General features: G+C 37.7%; 2 protein-coding genes across 4 annotated transcripts in view; both read right to left on the bottom strand.

Annotated features, from left to right (window-relative positions):
• The window catches only part of LOC117164778 (xaa-Pro aminopeptidase 1), a 46,371-nt gene extending 44,449 nt beyond the window's left edge, over positions 1-1,922 (bottom strand). The window contains exons 1-2 of one of the 3 annotated variants that reach the window (XM_033348110.2): positions 1,470-1,922; positions 176-409 (exon numbers count right to left, since the gene is read on the bottom strand). In XM_033348110.2, coding sequence (XP_033204001.2) covers positions 176-221 — 46 coding nt within the window. In that variant the 5' untranslated portion in view covers positions 222-409; positions 1,470-1,922. Of the gene's footprint in view, positions 1-175 lie in introns of all 3 variants that reach the window. The other 2 variants (XM_076620738.1, XM_033348111.2) reach the window with 2 other exon arrangements.
• Positions 1,923-3,872: 1,950 nt separating this feature from the next.
• Positions 3,873-24,290, bottom strand: LOC117164862 (alpha-Mannosidase class I a). Its single transcript, XM_076621097.1, has 6 exons — positions 24,112-24,290; positions 20,048-20,261; positions 14,753-14,977; positions 14,446-14,651; positions 13,389-13,583; positions 3,873-11,115 (listed from the first exon to the last, which is right to left on the bottom strand). The coding sequence occupies exons 1-6, from the start codon at positions 24,250-24,252 to the stop codon at positions 10,993-10,995; spliced, it is 1,104 nt and encodes a 367-aa protein (XP_076477212.1). The 5' UTR covers positions 24,253-24,290; the 3' UTR covers positions 3,873-10,992.
• Positions 24,291-24,632: the final 342 nt, after the last annotated feature.

The raw sequence follows: 24,632 nt of genomic DNA, 5'->3' as shown, positions 1-24,632 counted from the left end.
AGAGAAATTTACAAGAAACGTAGTTGATCGATTCATCAATACCTTCGTATAATTATATCAATGAAAAAATCTAGCTCAGCTAGTGTCATGGAACAAAGAAGCTCGGACGATATGTTCAAGTATCGTATTTTTATTTGTCGCGATAATCGATAGAAAAGGGGAGCGTGTTACTCACCGAGAGCGCAGAACAGGACCAGTATCCAATGTATCGGCGCCTTCATCGCGTCGATCGTTTTCGAAACACTGGGGCAGGAGGATAAAAGCCCGGCGGCGACTCGCGTCCGAGGCGAAATAAAAAGACGAACGTACGTTTACAAGTTCTGTTTTCGATTTGCGTCAAGCGTACGCTCTCACCTATATTTAGGCAGCACAGCAATAATAGCACCGACCACGTTGAGGAAGGGGGAAACTGGAGAAAAAAGAAAAACGCGAGCTGAGGAACGCGACGTTCCGGTTGCGGGATTCAAATCGCTGACAGTCTGCCGGCCAATCAGCACAGTTTCCCTTCCTCTTCCGGTACCGAACCATTCACAGAAATTCCTTCGAAAGCATTCGACACCTTTCGAATCTGTCTTGTTCGAACGACGCGTTTCTTGAAACTATGCGACGATCTTATTCGATCGAGAACGCTAGTTCGAAGTTTCGATTCTTATCTCGATTGCGCTGATTAACAAACTACGGATCTTAATGCGCTCACGTGGAAAATTTGACGAGGTAAACGTGTAGAGAACGCGCGTAATTGTGATGCAAGTCAGTTGCTACTTTTCACGAGATAGCGTTTCATGTTTGATATTATAAGAAGTTTTATGTTTTCACCCGCGTAATGAAAATTTATAAAAAGCAACGTAAATTAAAACGTAATATGGACGGGGAATAAAGTTATTTTAATTGACTACGAAACTAAAGGCAGACGATGATACTTGTAAGGATGCCTGGCTAAATTCAAATTTTCAAAACCTTGACTTACACACCAGAATGATTTTCAGCCAGACAAATGAAAAAGTATAGGAAATGTACAAAGTACTCGGTATTTGTCAGAAAAATTATCAGACGGAGTATTTGTTATTTTTCGTAAAAGTCAGAATTTGCATGGACATCCGTGGTCCGTTGACAACAACGCGATGTACGTACTTAATTTTGAAAGAAGACACACAGAATGCAAAGAAACGCTACACGTGGCGCGTTCGTTCACCAGCGACCGAGCAAATGCGATTAAAACCCTGACAGAATCGAACCAACCCTCCGATACCGGAGAACAATTCTGTCCCTCTTAGTTGAAAGGCGCGACACTTCGATTTAGCGGCTCGGAAGTACGATTTATCGGAAACTTCACAAAATTATTTAAATGACCGATTCGACGTATTTCTCCTTTCCTCGAAATTCCCCTTTGATTTTTATTTGCGTTTATCAATTCCAACGCAAAAGTGAACTACTTTAACTGAACTGAGACACTTTTAAAATATACGTACAGTACATGACACGCTATATATTCATGAAAATCTTTTATGCTAAATATCCGAAAACTTTCACGAATCACTGCGGTAGATTTTAACTAAAGAAGACGGAATTCGTCCTGTGTGTTAAAAACGGTCCAACCCAAACGAACGTCGCCACGCACTTGGAACTGTCGAGTTGTTGTTTGCCCGCGAACCTCGAACAGCCAATCCCCCTTGTCACGGGGAAACTTTGCTGTGAGACACTTCGTTATCCCAGGACGCGTAGAGTAGACACGGTGCACTTGCTCGAGGAGGAAGATCCACGAGGTTTCAACGTTTCTACGGGCGAGACATGTCTATGCACACGTTGGAGTTAATGTCTGGAGCGCTGTTTGAACGATGGAGAAACGAAAGGCAGGAGGGCGACTGGTTCACTCTCTAATCCTCTGTCCCGGTCGTCTCCTCCGTCCGCCTCCGCCTCTTCCTCCTCTGCCGCCTACTCCACTGACACCGACGTCGGTGTCGTCGTCGACGAACTCTTCCCCTTCTACGCGACCGCTCGTCGTCTTCGCGTGTCGTCGAGGATTCACGATATTTTTGTATCCTCGTCGGAGAGGCGATCAACCGGAGGTTGTACGCGGAGGCGGGAACGGAAACCTTGTGCGTGGTGAAGTGGCTGAAATACGAACAAGTCGAACCCCCTTGTTACCCTTTAGGGTAAATGCCGAGTCCGTTACGCTGCATCGATGACGACCTTTGAACTTTTTTTACGCTTGTCTTCTTTCAAGACTGCTTCAGGTTAGGCTGGTTCAGGTGCGAGATGGAAGATTGCAACTATAGTTGAATTTGCAACACGATATATGAGCCGGGTTTATGGCTCTGCGAGCAGGTTTTGTCTGTTTTATTGACAGTTAAGAGATTGTAATTTGCTGGAGTGTTCTACTTTAGGGTGAAATTTTGCAATTGATTATTGTTATAGATACGTTGCGAATTTTTACGCAAACTCATATTTTTAAGATTACTATTCGAGTAGAAATCTTTTTCAACGTCTAGATAGTATAATTTTCGATATTTTGTGTACTTTTGCATATTATGGTAACATCTCATACATTTCGTACGCATTTCGATTTCTTTTAAATTAACAAGGAATATAAAATCAATTTAATCAATGAGATACGGTAGTCGATACAATCAATAGTAAGTAAAATGAAACTTACAGTGTATAGACATGTTAAATATTTTATCCATCCTACTTTTTAACATAGAGGTTGTGGAAGAGAGTTGTAAAGATTCGTTTAGCCATTTCTTCTTTCCTCGTCGTCATCTTGCGAAGTTGCGAAAAAATTGAGCTACTTATAGCATCGTGTTAAACAATTTTCTTAAACTTTTTCATATGTAAATTATATTCTATATGCCTTCTACGATAACGTTGCATTTATATAAATCCTATGCATTACTTCATTACGTATTATGTCGGTCTTTAATAGATTAATTTGCATTCCAGCTAATGGACGTATTTCGCTTAAGCGCTATCGAATTGAATTTGCTATGTTAGTGTACGTATCGTTCTCATTATTACTTCGATAATTATGCTAAAATAAAATAAGGCTCTTGATGTATTTTTAGTAAGCATAGAAATGAAATTTATATAAAATACACAAGTATGTTCATCGTTCCGCTTATAGCGTACGAAATATTTGAAAATATAACGTGGCTTCTAGCAATGTGTCCAATTCATGGCAACCTAATGTCGTATACGAATTTCGAATCGACTAACAATTAACCGAGCAACGTGTTTCGTACACGGGTCATTTCTGATTGGTTATTAACAGTAGCCGGCGGCATGACCATTAGGAGGATTCAGCCGGCCATCAAAGGGATTTGTTACTTCGATGTCGATGGACATTCTCCATCCCCCATGGACCTAATTAGCACATGAAGCAGCTGCGCCTGATTTGCATTATTGAACAATAATTCTACTTACCATCGAAATTCCCAATAGCTATTCCCTGATATATGCAGCTTATGTACAATATGTAATCATCCGACCTTGTCTCACGTTCGATTCTTTCGCCTGTATAAATTTTGTTAGATAATCGATTTTTCTCGTTTGCACCTGTTTCGTGACGTTAGTTAGGAATTTCGTACAAAAGAATGCACGTTGTCTTATTGATTGATATTTTAAAGAAGATCGAAGAATGTGACATATTTTATACGTGAATTAAAAAGAAAAAGACACACGAGGATTTACAGATAAAATAAAGAGGGTCAGAATTTCGATAGATACGTATAAGAATCTAACTTTGCCATCTTTGTTAAAAAATCTGAACGTAGAGATCTCGAGAATGAAAGTAAATTCGCATTTGAATCGAAATTGAAGTGAGAAGTTTAAAAAGATGTCGAAAGGTAAGGGAACGATTATTAACGAAATATAGATTAAAGTATTATCATCATTTATTTATTTCATTGATCATGACAAAGTAATAATCACATAAAGCTGTTAAAAGTAAAACCCCCGTATTATCACTAAATCGTGTACTGTATTTACAAGTATAATTATAGTTCGCGTCGAATGCTGGCGCGCGACGCGCTCATCGTTTTACATTTTATTCTATTGTTTTTTTTCCTCTCGTTAACCCATTCTCCTCTCTCCGTTCTTCGACCAACGATAAATATATAATATATATAATTTGTTTTCTTTTACACCATTTTATTTTTCCCCTTACCGGCGTCTGTCCGCTGTCGCTCTGCTTACAAAAATTAGGTAAGTAAAGCTAAGAAACTGTTTTCTATCTTTTCTTCGCTATCTCTCTCTCTCTCTCTCTCGATTCTTTGACAAAAGCGCACGTAGAAATTGTCGCCCATTTTAATCTCATTATTTTTTTTCTTCACTCGCATAATCGCTTTCACACAATCTCTCTCTCTCTCTCTCTCTCGCTCTGTCTCTTTTTTTTTGAACCCCTTTTTTCTCTGGCGTAAGAAACGATATTATTGGTACCCGAAACCCCGTGTAATGAAAATCCTTCAAATAAAATACTCTAGTTAACAATAAATTATTAAATATCTATTCACAAATATATGTATAGGCTAATTATCGTTTATTACTATCTTCACCACCGTCGAATCTATCCTCGTTCATCGTCGTCGCTATGTTAGATCAGCGACAATCTTTTCGTTACTATTATAAATAACAATTTGTTTTTTTTTCTTTACACAGGACAACGACCTAACGGTTTCCCTCTGTCGTTTTATTTCTTTGCTCGTGTAAGTATATAATATCAGCAGCAAAATAGAATTGTTTTATTCGATCGATTTGTTCCTACGGAAAGGGAGGAAAACGAAGATCGCTTGCTCGTCCAATTCCGAATGAGCTGGTTCCACGCGTTAGAAGACACTGAAGTTTTCTCGGTCTGTCCGTTGTTACCACGTCGTCGAAACGATTTTTCCTTGACAAATGAAATTTCGATGGTATTCGTTGTTCTTTCCTACATTGTCATAAATAATAACGACAAATATGTTCAAAGTAACACGATTCTTTAATAATTATATACATTTAAATTCGTAATAAATAATTACAAGTGTCTATTTCGGATGAAAATCGCAAACATCTTCTAAAAATATCTCTTTCTTCGTATTCGGATTGAACGAAGCTTCCCGACGAAAGCTTCCATTTCAAAACGAAACGAAGAATCGACGAATGAATTATTTTGAACAGATCGCTTCAAAACACGTCAGTAACAATGAACGTCCATGAACGAATGATAATCGTAACTGTGTCAAGGATCAATGAATCTCTTAGAAACACACAACGTACGAGAAATTACAATCGAAACACCTGCTCGTTTCATTTGTTTCTTTGTCAGTTCTCGTATTTAAGCATTTCGCTTCCACCTTGTACGAGAAACATACGCATGTGCTTCCGTATAGTTGAGTGTATACATTCTATATGGTGTCTTGCTTCTGTTCCAAGGATGAACGCTCGAAACAGTGAATTTCCGAGCGGCCATCCAAGCCCGAGGAACGAAAAAGGCAAGAGGCGTAAAGTATCATTATGTTATAATATATTAAGTAACTTTCTGGCCGTCTTAGTCATCGACTCGCTGATTGTTTGGAAAGCGGATGCGGGAAATTCCACGAGATCGGTCCTCCATCAAGGACACGTATTTCTTCGATATTTCCTGTCCCTTCTGCTGCGTTTAATTGCGAAAAACGACAGTCGATACTTGGGAAAAAAGATTTGTTGATTCGATCGTTTGATATCCCACTCTTTTGTTGCGTTCTTTCTTTTCTTGTTATAAAAATACGTTCTATAGTTTCCCTTTCGACAATCGTTTTGTTAAACCGTATAAGAATATTCGCGTGATTCCTGAAAGAAGAGGACGAAAATCGCTCACATAATGTCGGTGGTTTGAGTCAGGCAGTGTTTTAAACTTCGAAGATCTTCGTACATCGAGTTGCAGAAGAGCTTCAGACATTCATAAGCGATGGTATAAATCTTCTTCGTCAGGAATCGATGATTTCCATTTTTGGTTTTGCAATTTCAAATATCGTTTCCTTAATTCATATCTGTCTCAAATTCTCGAAATCCGAAGTTTCGTCATGCGTTATCAATTAATCGTTGAGAAATAATTGTTCAAAATTTGATCATCCTAAAAAAGCTCCCTGTAAAAGATCCACCCATTAATCTTTATGAAATACTACGACGGTCTAGGTTTTTGTACTTTCGAAGTATTTGGTTAATTTAGAAACCTACAAAAATTACGAAAACCAAGGGATTTTTCTAAAAAGATATCACGGTAATCTATTTCTTATACCTTTAAATAACCAACATACTTTAATTCTTATTGTCGCCGATTAAAATCTCTGAAACTTATAAATCTACAAAAATGACGAAAAGGAACAAAACTAATTTTTACATTTCGTAAAGTTATCTTTATCTTTCCAAGAACGCTGCTCGTTATTCGTAATGGAACGCAGCTTCGCAATATGGGAACGCATCCGACTCGAACTCGAAACGCGTCTTGACAACTCGAATTTACAATATCTCTCGCGTACCTCCACTCTCACGCACACATATCCTCTCTTTCTCTCTCTTTTCTTGCGCACGTTCGTTGCAAAGCCTATACAATTACACATCCAGTAACCTCTATATAACTCTGTTTCTACGCCTCGTACCTCCTATAGAATATGACTTTCTTTTTTTACTTTTCTCTTTTGAAATCTTTTCATCTATATACACGCTAGTTTATCGGTTGCTACATCGTTTACTAAACTACCACGCGCGACTGATTTCGCGCGTCGCTTTTACGCTTTTCCCCTTTCGTTGAAAATCGCGCGCGACTCATCCTTCTGTCGATCGTTTAACCCTCTGACAACGAAGGCTGAATCAATTCCGTCTCACGTACGTGTTTCACGTTTGTCTCTTTCTAAATTACGATTACGCGAAGCTGCCAGTTAAGTTAGCTTGACCAACTCTAGTTTTTCCGAATTTCTTTTTTATTGTACAACGCAGAAGCGTACGGTAGCAGTTCGATTTTTAGGAAACGAATAGGAGACTCCGGTAAGTTTATTTATCGCAATGGAGTGACATGGTTGATAGCGAATTTGAAGATAAAAATAAAAAAGAACAACGTTTGTGATATCAATTTTTTCTAATTTACAATTTATAGAGACGATCGATGTGGACTCGATGATTATTCTGTCCTCCTTGATCAAAATCTCCCATCTGCTATTTAAAACCTAGAAAAGCTCGAACTATATCATTCTCTTCGATCAATTTGAAATATTTAGTCATCGTATCGCTACAGCCTGTATAACGTAACTTTACACGCAAGGTAAGAAACACGGGTAAAAGTTTCAAATACTTTAGCCTATCTTGAAAAATGAAAAAGTGCTACGTGGGATATTTTGACTGAAAGCGACAGTATTATTCTAAGTTTTTGAAGGTTTGACGGTTTTACTTTTTAAGTAAATTCGATTGTCATAGACGAGTGGAGAAGCTACATTTATCGAAGTTTCAGTAGAATAAAATATTCGACAATCGCGTCGACAATGATCCAGTCTTCTCTGCATAGGGTCAATGATGGATACGACGTAGGAATTTGGCTCGCGATTTTTGATTTATTTAACACACACAAGGAAAAAATATGAGTCTCGTGAGGTTACGTTTGCACCGGAAACTACTGATCAGGGGCTGCACGTTGATTCCGGCAGCTCGATGGCCGAAAGCCTTCCACGAGACGAACATTCGATGGATGATGCTGTCGAACGCGAGAATCGATGCAACGGTGATCGCTAGACTGCGGATGTTTACGTGCTTCGGGGAAATTCAATGGTGCAAAAATGCACGCAACGCGGAAAAATATAAAAAATATCCGAGACATAACTCGAATTTTTATTTTAATCCCGCAATTCGAAGAACGTGTACCACATTTGTTTCTCAATCGCGTTTAATGTACAGTAACAACGCAGAAGCTTTCGATTTTCGATTAAAGATAATATTAAGTGGGTGAATCAAATATTGTCTTTCGTTTCTTTGCGTTCATAAAAATACGAATCTGTGTAAACATCTCCAGTCCAGTGGTTTTGAATTTTTCTATTGTACAAAGTTGAGAAGTTGTCTATGCAAAGGACGCAAGAACGAAAGATGGTGATCGTGTTCTATATCGTGATAATTGACGATTCGATTAGGATTCTCTATCGTTAAAAAATCTCTGAAGTTTGGACAAATATGAAAGAATCGTTGCTAATGCGCGTCTTTCATGTTTGAATTTTACATCGAAGATTTTGTTGAAAACGGTAGAAAATTCCTGCTGGTTTATCAAGAAGAAAGAAAAATCGAATCTTTTGCCAGCCAATTTCTCATCTTTGCATAATATTAATAATAATTATATTTCGTTGTCCGAAGGGCAACCCTCTAGTTGATATTCATCGTGATGAAGATTGTACTGGGGGATGGTTTTTGATTTTTTCAGGCAATATAACTTGTCAAAGAAACGAAAACTGATTGTTTCGTTAAATGGATGGATGGTTTAAATTTCGTATTTTGAAGATTGCTCTTTTTCTAATTTCCTTGATGGATAATTGACTTTTTTGAGAACCGTTCGTTGGATCGATGAAAGAATTCACATCGAATATATATTTCCTTACTAAGATAGAAGTAGAATCTTAAGATAAATTTTAAAATCAATAGCGTTAAAATATTTAGATACTTATTAAAATAATCTATTAGTGCTTTGTTAATATTCTAGATGTGTTTTATGATAAATCTACTAATTCATTGAATTTTTCGTATTTTACGGAAATAATTTGCAGCACTTAAGAAATTTTTCGTAAGGAATCTTAGCGATGGTAAAAATAATAGGAAGATATCAAACGTATAAATATGTAAAATACGTGAAATAAACCAAGCCTGTTCTTCCATCAATACCATTGTAATTCGCACAAGTAGCCGACGCTTTTGCTCTTGTGCTTCACATCGCCGTTAAACACGCTCGAAAATCGTAAAATCTTTCCTTACGTTTCCTCGTACGCTTATTCCTTTTCCATATTACGCCCATAAAGATTCAAACTACGAATTCCATAGAAAAGTTTCGGCTGAAACTTCTTCGAAATTTTCTCCAGCCAGTTACATGGAAGCACTTGGCGATTCGCCTTAAAATTCAGCCGAACGCGACGCAGAAACAAAAGGATATGTAAGGAACTTTTAAACGTAACCCATTTATGCTCCAGCTTCTGTAAACTCTGCACTCGTATTTCTAAGGAGATTTCCAAATTTCAATAACTGCGTTATTTCAAGCAATGAAACTCCGGTATTCCAATAAAATATTCTTTTCAAGCATAAATGGATTCACACGGTATAAAATGTAAAAATACTAATGTCGTCTTTTGATTTTATTTCATGTTTTCATGAATTATGACAACAGTTTGTTTAAAGAGAAACGAGAGTTACCCTTCGTTCGTAATTCAATATATTAAAATTTCTAAACAAAGACAAATAGCGATTTATTAATAATTCCGTGCACTTTGATTTCTATAAAACACTCGCGTAGCCGGTTAAAAATTAAAACGAAATCGTCGCATCAAATACGTAGCGCGACCGGATCGAACGAATTTCCATCGGCGCTTTCTGCCACCGAGACGATCGAGGCGCAGTGTGTCGTTTATTCAAAAAGTAGAAAAAGATAGAAAAAGCCGCGAAGAAGGTCTCGTGTTGGTGAAGTCTGAAAAGTGGCGAGATCGATCAGCGATCGATATAATTGTTAATTAAAATAAGAATAACTTATAGATCCACTGATCGATCTTCTTGGAGGACTGGTGTCTTTTTCTTTCTTTTTTTTTTCAAACGTTCTTAACATAGGCATACGAAATTTTCTTGTTAAATAATTACCTATTTCGATCTAAATGCTTTCCCATAAAATACGAATTCCCAAACCAATTACATCGACTAATTATTTAGCAAATAATCATTTTCGTTATTTGTCAGAGAATTTTATAATTTTTCGCTTTTTTTTTCTTTTTTTTTAATTTTTACCTCTCGGACGTTAGAGCGCCACGTTTTTAAAAAAGCTCGAACAGAAGGAAGAAGGAAAAGAGAAACACCGATTGAACAGTTTCGCTATAATCACCAAGAGATCCGACTGGAACGTTCGGTATTCGGATCTTCCTTGAAATAGGTTCGGTTGCCTAGACCATTTTTATGTCGCAGGCGAAAAAAGAAAATGGGTCAAGCATTCAGGCAAACGATTAAATTTTCATTCTAGTTTCTGCCTCTCTCACACGCATACACGCATTCTTTCTCTATTTCAAATTGTCTCTTTCGCTCAAGCATACGTCTCCCTTATTCTCTCGTCTCTCGCTTCTTTCACTCTCTCTTTCTCGCACCATCTATTATATAGTTTTGTTCACACATTCCTTCTTTTTTTCGCTATTTACAAACGTACTCTGTGTGTATGTGTGTGTGTGTGTCTCCGTGTAATTCTTCATCTGTATAGTTTGTCGCTTAAATAACGTTCGTTATCATCTTCTCCACGTTCTCCCTGTCCCCTATTATATCTCGTTTTACCTAAAATAATTATTTTTAATTGTATTCACCGCGGCGACACGTGGCTTTTGCGAGCTGAATATCCACGTCGTCGTCTCGCCTCTCCAGTCTCTCTCCATTTTCCTATTATTTTCACTGTTCATCGATCTGTCTATAATTTTTCACAGGTAATAACGCGTTCCTTGATTTGTTCCTTTTTCCCTTTCTTTTCTCTTTTCCTTTTCTTTTTTTTTTCTTTCTTTTTTTACCTTCTAAATCCAGAAACTTGTTCACTGTTCTATTTTTCCTCGTATTTTCTTATCGCGTACACTGTTGAATTTTTGCGTTGCTTTTTCTTCTCTTTCTTGTTTCTTGTAGTTCCGAGTTATTCTCTCTTCTTGTTCATCTCTCACGTTGTCGCTCTCTCCCTTCCTGGTGCACAGCGGACGACTTCCGATTGTTTCGAGCTGTTAGAACGATCTTGCTGTGTCGTCGGTGTGCCGTTTTCTTCCAGGTGTGAGAGTTTCCTTTGAATTATAAAGAGGGAGACGCCCGGTACAGGGGGTTGCCCCTGATGGGAAGCACGTGAGCCTCGGAGTTGAACACCCAGTCGTTCAGATTTATGAGATCATCGTCGCTGAACAGCAGGTAGAGGTACTGAAATAGACAAGAACGTACACTTAACGATTATATCCTGCTGGCTTGTGCATGTATTTATTATTAGCTATTACCAAGTATTGGACTACAGATTTTTATATTCAATATTTATGCATAATTGCGAGTTTAGAAAGTTTGCATGTTAGGTATATTCGCGAAAAATCTGTATGTATGAAAAATGTAAAAAAGTACAGAATGCATATAACGTGGAAAAGTATACCAAGTATCCAAAGTGAAGTACACGTTATAACATTTAGTGGGTGAAATGAATCTCTGTTTAACTTCCATTTACCTGTGTTCATGGAAACGTAAATTTGTATAAAAATCCGTAATCTAATTATTTCGTTTTGTACGTAACGCGGCGCGCTAATTGTCTAAAAGTTAACCGTTAGACTTTCAGTAATGACTAGATGCAACTGTTGAGTTTTTGTTCTCGCGTGTTTAAATAAGAAGGCTTAGAAAGGCAAGCAAAGTAAGATAAATAGTATTGGTTAAATATATCTTCGATAAAAACGAGGGAATAGCCATATTTTAGCAGCAGCGAATGCGTTAGTTTGCTTTTAGATTTTTAATTTGACCATTCTCTTTGATACGATCGTTAAAAGAATCAAGTTATTAATTTTAATATTTGATAATTAATCAGCTATTATATGTTTATAAATGCTGGTACATTTTTTCTCTTATTATTTTTTAGGCTTGTATTATACGTAATTTCATATAATTTAATAGTACATGTAAAACACTAACGAACGATTAAGAGATATATGGATCGTAACCATTGAGGCTTTAATAGCACTCGGATGCTCTTTCTCGAGACTCAATCGAGGAGTATCGTTTATTGCAGATATTAATCCTATTTCTCTGTCTAGCTTCTAACATTCCCTCCACGTAGAAAATAAAACTAGTACGCGCCTAGAATAATTTATCATTGACTTCGTTAATGTAATTTACAATTCATAGTTTTAGAAAACTGTATACTAAACTAATAACGATTTTACTCGTTTTCCAGAAATAATCTTTACACACCAGTGTCAGTTAGTATAAATGTTAATGATAATCTCAGATTTCTATTCATCTACGCTCTATGGTTATAATTTACAATTATAAAGTATTTAAAACGCGTCGCTTTGAAATAACAACCAGCTAATGAGATTTTTCCGAGAGCCAACGAGTCTCGAGAAATTCGAAGTAGCAATCAAGCAAACTGTTAACAAGTCGATTAACTTCTTAGCGTAGTCGTCGTTCTAACCGATAATTGCCAGACGCAGGTCCCTTGCTCTTGCCTCTGATCGTTTAATTTTTGTGCAACGGTTGCAATGCTCGTGTGAAAATTCTCGCGTTTCACTCCCTTTAACCGGAAGTTAACGACGCGGCCACGCTACGCCCCGGATAATGCAATTTTAAACGCGTTGCGAACGCTCGAAAAATGTTTCATCGGCCATGCGGTTCTCGGCAGAAGATTAAATGAAAATTTGTGAACGCGACGTAAACGGCGTAACGACCAAGAAAACGTTCGTTAACGTTTAGGAAAATGGGAACAGATTGTGAGATATCGTGGCGATAGTAACGTTAACGACGTTTAGTTGGGATTCTTAGCAGGTTTAAACTGCCAAGTGGAAAATAAATGTGTTATATTGAGTCGCAGAAACGACGATTGTTATTATTATTTTTCTTTATATTTCTTATTACATATTATTCCTCGATAATAATGTCGTACATATTTAATACCGGTCCTTTACTACCAACAATTTAAACTGCTACTTTCAATTAATTAGCAATCTGTATTGCTATTAAATTGTACAATTTCCTATTGCAATAATTACATATAATTATGTAATAGGAGAAACAAATGTCTTCGAAATAATCGCGTAACAAGATACTTCTGTACAATTTTCCTTTTCCCACTTCTGATTAACACCATTGGATACACAGATCGTGCAATGTTATAAATTAATCGTACAATACTCTTCTTCGTATAAAATCCTATAGAATGTAATTTCACGTTATACAATTTTTTTTTCATTTCGGTTCATCTTCACCTAGCGCGATCTATAAATTGGAGATTCAATACCTATCGCATTTATCTTTAAAACAAAGGTTATCGTTCTAATGCATTAACGTTCGCTTAGTGTTTTTCGTGACTAAAATATGGCTAATTATAGAATAATTATATTATGAAACGCTACAGTGAGTAAAGAATATTTCTCAAATTCTGCAACGCATGCTAGAAGTTTGGCTAGAAATCAAAGGAATAACGATAGAAATCATGGTACCTTGAGCGTCTCGGCGAAGAAGTAGCTCTGTTGCACGTCGTCCTGCGGAGGATCGACCAAGTAAACATTATGAAGTCCAGTGAAGCCTCCTGGAACGCGACAGTATTTCTCGAGCGCTTGAACAGCTTCCCAGCCCCATTCACGGTATTTCGGATCCTTTGTCAGCCGCCACATCACGAAGTACGATTCGAAGGTCTGAAAGAAAAATATTTTACCTTGGAATTTGGCGAACAGCCTGTGTTTGTCCTGGCAAGTCACGCGAAAAAGAACGGATTGAATATTTCAGTTTGCATTACCGATGGTGGAAACACCCGGAAACAAATGCTAAAATGTTTCTATCTGCTTCGTTTGATCGTTTTTTCGTTTGTCATCGAATCATACTCGTCCACGGATTTTTTTTTCGTTTAATGATAGATTCGCGGACAAAATGGATCGAACAGATGCTCGTTTTTGAAAGTAGATTTTGTATTTTTAATCAAAATGGAAATCGTTTTTTTTTAATTCCTTGAAGCTGTGTTTGAAGCTGGCATTTATCAGATTTCAGACAAGAATAGGATAGAAATTTCGTTTCTTAAATTCGTGGATGTATCGTTCAACTTTTTGATTTTCTAATACTGCGAGAAACATATTGCGTATGCAGAAAGTAACGCATTTAATGAAGAGTTACTTTTTAAAAATGTTGCCATTAACGGTAAATCAAACAACAAGAAATCCTTAGAGCCAATGCACAGCTTGTTGAGCCAAGTGTATAATTGGAAAACAAATTACGAGAGAAACAGGATCTTAATCTAAATTGTATCATATAAGAATCAATGGTTGAAAAATCTGAACAGATTTAAAAAATTACGAAAACGATGAGAAGAGTATATTCAAATTAAATGCACAAAGAACACGAACATCTTCCACCGTTTAATTATTACATTTTAACGAGCATTCAACGAGTCAATAGAAAATTCATATCGATATGTTCCGCACCTCGATGTTTCCATTATTTACTTATGTAGCTTCTGATCGACAAACAAGTACGTTCATTCAAATCTGTACGAATAGAACTTACCTCTGGCCGAAGAATGTAGTATTTTTCGCCGTTCTTTAAACTCTTCGCTTCGTTACCCTCGATAAAGTGGAAGGCTTCTGGTCCGAGTTTCGTGTAACTTCTGTCGTAGGATTCGTGGCACGTGTTGGTCAAACCAGCGGCTATCGTCATGTATCTCTCAGACAGTTCGTTTTCCTGGGTTTTCGCCCCCAATGCAAACATACCACCTGGAGACAGACAGGCCAATTTTGTAAAAATACTTCTTTTTTTTTTAGAAAGAGGTATTAGCTTAAACGGAGGAATAAAAGAAGTTTGTTTCAAAACTTACCAGCGAAACACGCCAAATGGCCCATTTTATGCTCGAGCCTGTCATATTTTAAATCCGACACGTAGAGTAGCTTGCCCTGTGATGTCTTGATCATGTGTTGATCTATAGCTGCGATAGCTTCGTCGTACATTTGTCGGGCTTCGACGTCTTCTTTGCCGGACTGAATCCACGCTTTCAACAGATACTCGTAGAAACTGTCACCGAGACCTCCCAACGACATGTGATCTGTGATTCGACAAGAAAACAAACGTCCGTCAATCCGACTAGGAATATTCCCAATTTCCTTACGTTCTATCATCGTCGTATCATTTACAGATCTTTTTTCTGTCGTTATCCACCCTTCTGGCACTTTTAATATTTTTATATATAGCAATTTTGGCAAATTTTTATAATGAAAATTGTTGTGTTTTATTTCGGAAATAAAAAGATGGTAAACTTATTTATTCCTCTCGTGCCTCTTCTTTATTAAGATTCGGTGAATTGTTAATTAACCAGGCGACAAATGCATCCGTTTTTGGCGAAACTGATCAAACGCATTACTGTCTTTACAAAACTTGTCGTACTAAAATAATCATAGCCAGTACATTCTAAAGATTATGCTCGAAAAAGCAATTAAAGCGAATGCTAGAAATAAGATAATAGAAATACGCAATTTAATTCCATAAGGCGGAGATTCAATTATATCCTATGTCTGGCATAATCAGATAAATTCGTCAAGTCCAGAGAGCAAGTTCGTTAAGACAACTTCGAAAATCCATCTCGCGAGTCCTCTTAAGCTCATTACACGTTTCAAAAGCGGCGAGATAAAGAAGCTACGTCGAAAATCCGCTGGATTCCTGTCGACAGGGTTTCCATTTTAATAACAGTCAAGAAGACATCTCCGTGCCGCGCGACTGTATAGCCAGTTTCATAATTCTCAGCTTTCCACCGAGGCGGCTTTCCATTCGACTGGAAAACGAAGCGGACAAACCGGCGAAGAAAGCGTTTTCAGCCACTTTCAGTCAACGAGACAATTACTTTGAAGCAGCTTTCTCATCGTATTTACGAACACCGATACCCTTCGACGGTTACAGAACGCCATTCAACGACTTCGCGACTCTCCAGTATAATCGTTGTTCAAAGCAATCGGATTTTCAAAGGAGATAGCGATTAATAACGCCGAGGGACGACCTACGCTGGAAATCGTTCGTTGAAATCGACGATTCGAAGAGTGGTGCTTTATTACGACAGCGAACGGCGAAATGGTCGAGCACTCAAGCTCTACAGGTCCTCGAAGGTACGGAAGATAGTGGAGGCTGGCATTTGCACGCGAATATCCGCGAGGTTTTTGCACGAAGAAGAGGGCTACTCCGACAACTCGTCTGAGAGAGGGCACGGGACAAAGAAAAAGCTCGGGCGGTTTTACTCTCGTGACTCTTCTTCTGCAGTTCGTGGCTGCTGCGAGCGTCGAGCCTTTTCGTTTTCCTGCAACCCCTTTTTGTTCTTCATGCTGCAAGAGAAACGCGAGGGAGACGATTGCAATCGAAATAGAGGGAAGCTAAGTGTTTTTAGACGAAATTTCAACGTGTTGAAATTCTGATTGATTTTATTCCATTACGAATATTTTATTTGACGGTTGATATCGATAGACCGTGGGTTTTTATGCATTTATTGGAAATACGATGTTTCGAATATTTTATTCGATGGTTAATTTTATTAGAGAAAGTTCAAGCGCTTTTAAATGAGGTTTCGATGAGCAGGATTTTTTATTGCTTTTATTTCCCCTCGAACATTTTATTCGAGGCACGATATTGGCAGATCGGTGCAGGTTTCTACGTATTCGTGGGATGTATGAAGTTTGAACTGTTTTATCCGATGGATAACTTTAACAGAGGAAGGTTAAGTGTTTTGGATGCATATCCTGCTTTATTTTTATTCATCTTCGATGCTGTTCATTGTAATTTTATTCACTATAATATCTAGAAGCTTCCATTTCGTTAATGTTCCAGAAAAGTAAATTTCTTCGGAAATAAGATTTCAATCAGATATTTGCAGTAGATACATCAGATAATATAATAGGAAATGAAATTTCGATTAGATACTCGAGGTAGATATTGAATACTTTTGTTAGGAGGGAAAATTTCAATTAGGTTCTCGAACTAGATATTAAATAATTAAATGGGAAATCGATATTTAAAATGGATACTGTACTAAATAGAAAATTACTGCTTATCCAACCGTGTGTCATTCACGTGTATCCTAGAATATTCTCTAATCATCCAATTTCTACGAATACTTCTTTCAACTTGAGCTACATTGTCTCTACGTTTGAAGCACGAAATTATTAAATAAATAGCCTTTTTCAAACCACTAACAGACTTCTGGATGAAACGTATTATTCTTCCCTGTTCTCTTATTTAGTCCTCCTTTCTGTTTTAGACGTTCTTTGCAACAGAACTGCAGAAACATCAGAATAATTCTCTTTAGCTTTTAACGGAGTCTCAGCGAAGGAAGTCCAGTCATTGAGAGGAACTCAATTGTAGTACTTGAACTTTACAAATCCTGGGGTAAAATTGCACCAACCATGTATAGGAAATGTAAATTTGTAGATTTATTAAATCGTACGAATGAATGAACAGATCTACGCTAATCGTGATAGCGACATAGAAATGAAACGAAAGATACATATTTCATTCTGTGTTCTGTGTTCTTTCAGTCATTTCCGATCCAACTGTGTTCTTCTAGCATTAAAAAATATCTCAAGCTTGAGTAAAATATGAAAACATTGTTGCGTATAATTCTACGTTATAGACGTTTACTTCAAATACAGCAAACCTAATTTGTACGCCGAAATGGAAACAAGATAGAAATTAAAAAATTGGAGAACCGCGTTAGGGTTAAAAACGACAACTACTCGATGATTCACTCACAGAATCACTGAAAATATTTCTCATCGCAAATATTCGAAACATATGAACTTCGTGCTACGTCCACCTAATCTACATTCCTCCATCGTTGATCGCAGCATCGCAAACCATCAATATCGGAAAATGTGTTCAAAGAACGTAATACAAAAGCATACTCGAAGGAAGGGTCTTATTCGCAGCTGCTCGTTGGCCATTCAGATATCAGAAGGGTAGAATACAAGCTGAGCGGGTAATTAGTTGGCCCAAGTTTCCTCTTGGAAGTAGCCTCGCGACGCTCGACATTCAATAGAACCATAAATTTAAGGAGACTCGAAGCTTGATGGCTGCTTGGATGAACGAGAAGACCCAATGAGAAAGACGAATAGAGACGAGTATACAAAAAAAGAAAAAGCCAATCCGATGTACGATGTATGACGAAACATCGTATATATCAAACATCTTATATTTGACCAAAACCTTGTTCTTGCGATAAAGTGATTCTCGCTTCTCACCAATCGATAGAATCGTAAATTTAATGGTTGCTTGGATGAATCCGGAACTTGGACGAACGAAGAATCGCAACGTGCAAGACGTGCAATGATAAGAATACAAACGAAAAAGCAAGCAGAGTGAAAACTAAGAGGAAAACTAAGGGAAAGACAAAGAAGGAGGAAGAGGGGAAAAAAGGAAGAAAACGAAGAGGAAAGATAGAACCGTAGGATTTGAGAAGAAACGCGAAGGATGGCGATGGTCGGTTCCACGACGATGATAAATATTCGTCAGGGATCGTCATACGCGCGACAGGAAAATACAGGAGGAGCACGAAGTCGGCGGAACAACGGGAGAAGAGGAGGATTTAGCACCCGAGGGGATGCACGGTATGATAAATGCGATATTCGGGGGAGACGGTGCAAAGAGTGCCGGCCATGAGAGGTAACCTTCTCCTCGGAAGGCGACGGAAGCACAAAAGGAAACTGAGGACACCGGTGGCTGCTTGTGGAACAGGGTCGACACCTTCTCGCTTCTCGTTGCCCCCCTCTTCTCATCTCTGCTCGGCCACTGTCGCCATCGAAACTATTCCACCGATATAATTGATAGCCGTCAGATTAAAAATCTATTTTGCCCGAAATTCTCCGGACGCGTGAAGATTTATTAAATGAAATTACAGTAATAAAGCATCGGCTACATTTACATCCGACATCCATCGTTATTCCACGTCTCGAATTTTTCCCTTCTTTTTACGCGTTTAAACTTGATCCCCTTTTTCTCTGTGATTCTTTTTGTCTGATCAAAACATCACCTTTTAGCTTTGTTGTTCGAGTTGTTTCTTTGGTATTGTGCGGCGAAGTGCGTTTGAAGATCGACTGGTAGCTCGGGAAATACGGTTTTGTTCATTTCCACGGAATTTGGCGGACGAAAGGGAGTATCGTTAGAATTTTAATAATCTGACGCAGGTAATTACGAAGATGTACATTTTTCAAGATAGAAACTAGTAGTAACGTTATTATTCTTCGTGATTGAAACACTCTACCAAGCATTTTCATATTTTTCAAAATATGTCAAAATATCTGAGCTTCCTCGTATCTTTTATCTCCTCCTTTTATTAAATTATGTAAAACGTATTAAATAGCGACTGGATATTTTTGATTCAACGAAGAAAGAAATGGCACAAAGAACGAAACAGAATAAAAAGAAATGGTGAAAATTATAGCTTTCTTGAATTTTTGTAGCTTTCATTTGAACTATATACATCGAGAAGGATCCAGATAATTTTCACGTGGTTCGTGTTTCCGTGATTATTTTTTCCTTTTCCGTCTTTCATATTGATCGAGGATACGTTTTGATGATCGCTCGCGGGGTGAATGATTTTATCGTGAAACTGTGTTCGCGCATGCCTGGTCGTTTTGTTCACGTCCCACCGTGAGAATTACCGGTGGTTCTCTGAAAGATAGTTCTCTTATTAGGTACGTGTGAAATTTATGAAGGTGCGATGTAGCATGAGAAGAATAATTAACCTGGTGTTTTTGCCAGCAAACCGATCGTTGCCGCTGGAATTGATGCGGATAATGATTTAAGTAACGCGGCAATGGGATTACTCGGGGGATGCTGGGTACCAAGTATGACCAAGATTTATTATTGTTATTAAGTGGTTGGGTTTCTTGCGTGGGTTGCTTGAGGAATAACACGCAGATAGAGACACGTACGACGAAAGAAACAGAAATTGGAATTCAGTACATATACAGGGTGCCCAAATAATTCTGTTACAAGGTGATATATCCGTTACTTTTAATGATACGCAAAAATGTGAAAGGAACGAATTTTTTGGTTCGAAGGAACAAATATTACGGTAAACGAAAAATTTTTCTGGACGAATAAATAATAATGAAACAAAAAAAAAAAAAAAACTCACGCTGGCCCCATTTCCCAGTCTTCGGGTGAATATAGTTGGGGTAGAGTCCTTTCGGTTTCTCCAGGTTCTTCAGCACTTTCCTCACGTTCTCGACCTTGCTCTTGAAAACCGGATTGCCCGTGATGTCACTGAGGTAGGTGAATTCAAGATGCATCGTGCCAATTTCGGAGAGGATGCTGCACCCGCTGCTCGCCCAGCCATAATTCTTGCTCGCCTGAAAATTTCCCAATGAGACATCGTCTCCGTTAGTCCTCGCTATTATTTATCCTTAACCCTAGCACTAGCGTTCACCAGAAAATTCCATTTTAATCTATGTTCGATGGTGGCGGTAAGGTTTAGAGTTTTATTCTTTCTATCTTTTAATGATTAGAATTATTCGATAGTGATTAAAAAAATGAAAATTACCCAAAGATAATCGGAGAAATTAATTATGCATCGTGATGATAAATGCCGAGACGAAGTTAGAAATGAGAGAAGGAAGGTAATATTTCTGCAAGATAGGCGGAATCAGCGACGAAAGTCGGCCGCGATCGAATCAAACGAATCCAATTAAACGAAATAACAAAGACGGCCACCGACCGTGTTTATAGAGATGGTTGCAAAGCTTCGCGAAACGAACACGCTTCGTTCTATTCGCCAGCGAAGATAAATATTAACCTACGCCACGGAAATTACCACCAGCCACCGTAATAATGAAAACGTTCGGTTACCGGTGCGAAATTTAATCGAATTTTCAGTGGCAGGTCGTCGGAATATGGAAAGAAACGATCGCTGATTGCCTCGCGAAAAATCGACCGGGAAATCTAACGGTGAAACTCTGCTTTCTATCTCGGTGTTGTCTGATAGGATAGAATTATTGTGATTTTAAGGTATCGTTGGTTTTACACACTTTTGTTAGACTTAACCGTTCAGAATTTTGTTCGATTATAAGGCAACTGATTTGCAATTGGTTCAGTCTTGTAACTTTAATTTGGAATGTAGAAATTGACGATTGTTAAGTGCGTTTTGCTCGATTACGAGAGAGTAGAATTATCAGTGATTCGAATTTGAATTTGATTGTATGAGTGAAAAGAGTTGTGATTAATCATAGTCTGATATTTTAGTTTGAGATCTAGAGATTGATGCTTGTTAGAAATATGTGCTATAGAAATTGTGGATATTTGTAGAATAGAAACTAGTAATTGTTATTGACAGGTGTTATAGAAAATAAGTGTTGAAGATTGTTTTGTGCGAAAATAATGGTATGCTAATAAGATGTAACGGCACAGTGATGAAGCAAGTAAAACAAAATGTTAAGAACATCGACAGTTATGGATATACAAATTCCAACTCATATGGTGTTACAGAGAGATAATTTGTAATACTATTGTAATTACGTAAATTTTTCTTTGGTATACTATAGAAAATCATTCACTTTTTTTTGGAATAAAAAGAACCAATCAAAATGATTCATTTTTTTAAGATAAAAAGAGCTAACAATGAAATAAACTCGTATATTTAACGCATACTCGATACATCCTTAAATTAGATTTTCACAAAAAAAAAAAAAAAAAAACAAAAAAGAAATAGTTTTCTTGATTGAAATTTTTCGGTAGCTTGGCATAGAAGAGATCGAATTTAATTTCGACATTTATTTAGTGCACTTTTCGTGTCGTGTGAAACAAAACAGTTTCAGCCGGATTTCCATTCAGGGTGACGAAGTTTCCCAGCCGAATTCGCGAGCCATGGTTTTCACGGTGTTACAGCACTCCATAGGGAGAATGGGAAAAAGCCGTCGGGACCGGTATTCGTGTCGCTCGGTGCGGAAAAATTGGATCGAAGGGCAACGAAAATGGGCGTAGAGGGAAAGACTCCGGTGAAGCTAGAATATTACAGGTTAAAGATAAAACAAATAGATTTTCAAAGTCAAAACTTTGAACTGCCACGCCGAACGTGGGACGAAAATCCTAGTTTTGGAAAAAACAAGGAGAAATAGTGAAATATGAAATTGAAGATTCGGGGAAAAAATAATATTACAGAAATAATTTACGACGATGTTCGTGAAATGACGATATTGTGAATTTTCCTAAGCTTTTTTGTATTTTACATACGTTTATAAAATAATTTATAAATTAAAAAATTATCTGGACTGAACAGACACTGACTTTCATCTTCGTACGTTTTCAGGAATTTTCGTGATATATTTTCCAAATTTAAATACGCAATCAATTATAAACCAACATTAAAGATGACGAAAATTTCTATAAATCATGCATATTCAATGCCTAAGAGATCCAGAGAATTAGGATAATCTTGTGATTTTTTTATATGAAGTTTAAACTCATATGAAATCAAAAATTCGTATGGAGTTTTAACATTTTTATAAAATCTTCACAATGTTTAATATTACATCCATTTTTATAATGTACAATATATGTATAATATATTACCAATATGATACATAATTTACAGCATATTTTTTCTCCTCTGACGCGTTCGATAATAATTCATGATAGGATAAAATTTAATGTACAGTGCTAGCGCGCCAAATTTAAATTTTAAGGAAACGATGATTCATATAGATCAACCTAATATAAGAATGATAAGAGGAAGTCCAAAGTAGAAAGACGACCAAAGTAAGGAAAAAAGTTGGAAGAATATAATGAAATGAACAAAGTGATGGAACACCGGAATAATGCGGCTCCATTATTCGTCCAATTAAGAATTTGCATATTAATTCTGGCTCGTCACTTTGGCGAACGTGACTTGCTGAAATCGTTTCATTTAAACCAACGAATGTACTTTTCTCTCGTTTCTAATGCGTGTGAAAAAACCATCAAGAAGTTACCGCCTTTGCTAAAGATATTTCCGACTCTTTTTCGTTGTCGCGGGCATATATGATTATTCATGAAACAAAGAAAAACGAATTTATTGAAATGTAAGTGCCACATCTTTCCTTTCTTCTTGTTATCTGATTGTACAGCGTGAGATTTGCGTTCTTCTTCGACGAAATTTTTTGAGAGGAAAGAGAGTTTAACAGATGTAGGCAAGTTTGGTTAAATTTTGAGTGTAAGAGTTTGCATTTCTAATTATTAATTAAGCAAAGGTTATTCATGTTTGACTATTAATGGTTCATTGACAATTACTACTGACTTATTAATTGGAATATTTAATTGGTGGCTCTCAGTATCTCACTCGTTAATTTTTTACAAACTTTTAAATTTTAACTGTGACTTTTTGATTTTGAAATTTCAATATTTTAGTCTTAACTTTCAACTCATAGTTGATAAAGTTAACACAGTATTTAAAGTTGACCCTTTAGATTTCAGCTCAAATTCAAAATTAAATCTATTTTCGATCGTTAGTTTCTTCCACACGATCTTCCAATGACCAATTTCCAATTTTCCACTGCTACTTTCCCGCTTTTAAATATCCAATGACCGATTAACTTTCGACTTTCAATTTTTAACTTCCACCATTCGAATAACAATGCTCAACCTCGAATCTTCAACTCTCAATTGTCGCTTTTCACTTTTCTAACAGCAAAAGATTCGTATCCGCGCTTCGAATTGTCAATTTCCAATTCCAAACATCCAATTTTCCATTTCTGCTTTCTCACTTGCCACCATCCAAATTCACTGGTTCGCGACTTGCCAACTTGCCCCTCTCCCATTCTCCACACGCTCCTTTCAACTTCGACCACCAGCACTTGGCGAACCGAACCTAACATCTACCTCGGCGTTTCCCTAGTTCGCAATTCCCGCGAAACTCCTAATCCCACCAACATTAATCACACAAAGTTCAAGCAACGCGAAAGCGCCAAAAGGGAATCACTGTAAAAGGCGTCTCCCTGTACGTTCCGAGCTCTGAAGAGTTCTGACGGCAGCAGGTTTCCGTCCCGCGAAATTTCCCGCGATACGTTTCACCGGCAATCGGCGTCGTTAATCCTTCGTTTCTGGCCCCGGTGAATATTTCAGGGGAGGCGTAAATTTCGCCACTACGGTCACGTCAGAAATAATTAACATTAAAACATGCCGTTGTCAGCACCGTGGCCGACATCGTAACCGCGAAATCCCCGAACTTACCCCGGTATGGAGATTGATGAGGGAATGAGGAATTCCGGTTTCCGTTTGGAAAGCGGGCAACATCCGTTCGCCGAGCTGAGCCGCCTTATCCCGGAACATCACGTCCCCGGTGAGAGCGTAACACGCCAGCAGACTTCCCATGAAACGAATGTTCGTCTCGAAGAGGGATATTTCCGAGTTCTGGAAAAAAAAGAACAAGAATACGGTTTCATTAATGCAGGTCTAACGTTGCTGCAAAGGGAAAAGAGGCTAATTCGACTGGCCGGCTGCCAGATATGAAAGTGTAGCGGCGAGCGGGCAGGTTTGATTTTGTTCGTTTTTGCAGCTTCGATTTCAGCGTTTGTGGTTTTCTCCGATTTCGCTCGCTTCAAGACTAATTTAGATTAATTTGCGATTAACTCGAGTTTACGATTTTAAGATTTTATTGCCCGTAGGCTGTTGTAAGAGTTCGCGTAAGGAGTAAATTCCACAATTTTAAAGTCACTGTTTCTAGGTTTAAAACAACGTAACGCTGATCGAAA

Source organism: Bombus vancouverensis, chromosome 8 (genome assembly GCF_051014615.1).
Source record: "Bombus vancouverensis nearcticus chromosome 8, iyBomVanc1_principal, whole genome shotgun sequence".
Taxonomy (NCBI): domain Eukaryota; kingdom Metazoa; phylum Arthropoda; class Insecta; order Hymenoptera; family Apidae; genus Bombus; species Bombus vancouverensis.
The sequence above is the reverse complement of the archived record's forward strand: the minus strand, read 5'-3'. Positions and strand labels throughout refer to the sequence as shown.

What these genes read in the sequence shown, in the direction of transcription:
- LOC117164862 (XM_076621097.1), bottom strand. Translation starts at nt 24,252, where the DNA reads ATGGGAAGTCTGCTGGCGTGTTACGCTCTCACCGGGGACGTGATGTTC. An exon ending in GACTGGGAAATGGGGCCAGC is followed by an intron (nt 14,978 to 20,047) that starts GTGAGTTTTTTT and finishes GTCGAATCACAG; the next exon opens with ATCACATGTCGTTGGGAGGT. An exon ending in CCATTTGGCGTGTTTCGCTG is followed by an intron (nt 14,652 to 14,752) that starts GTAAGTTTTGAA and finishes GTCTGTCTCCAG; the next exon opens with GTGGTATGTTTGCATTGGGG.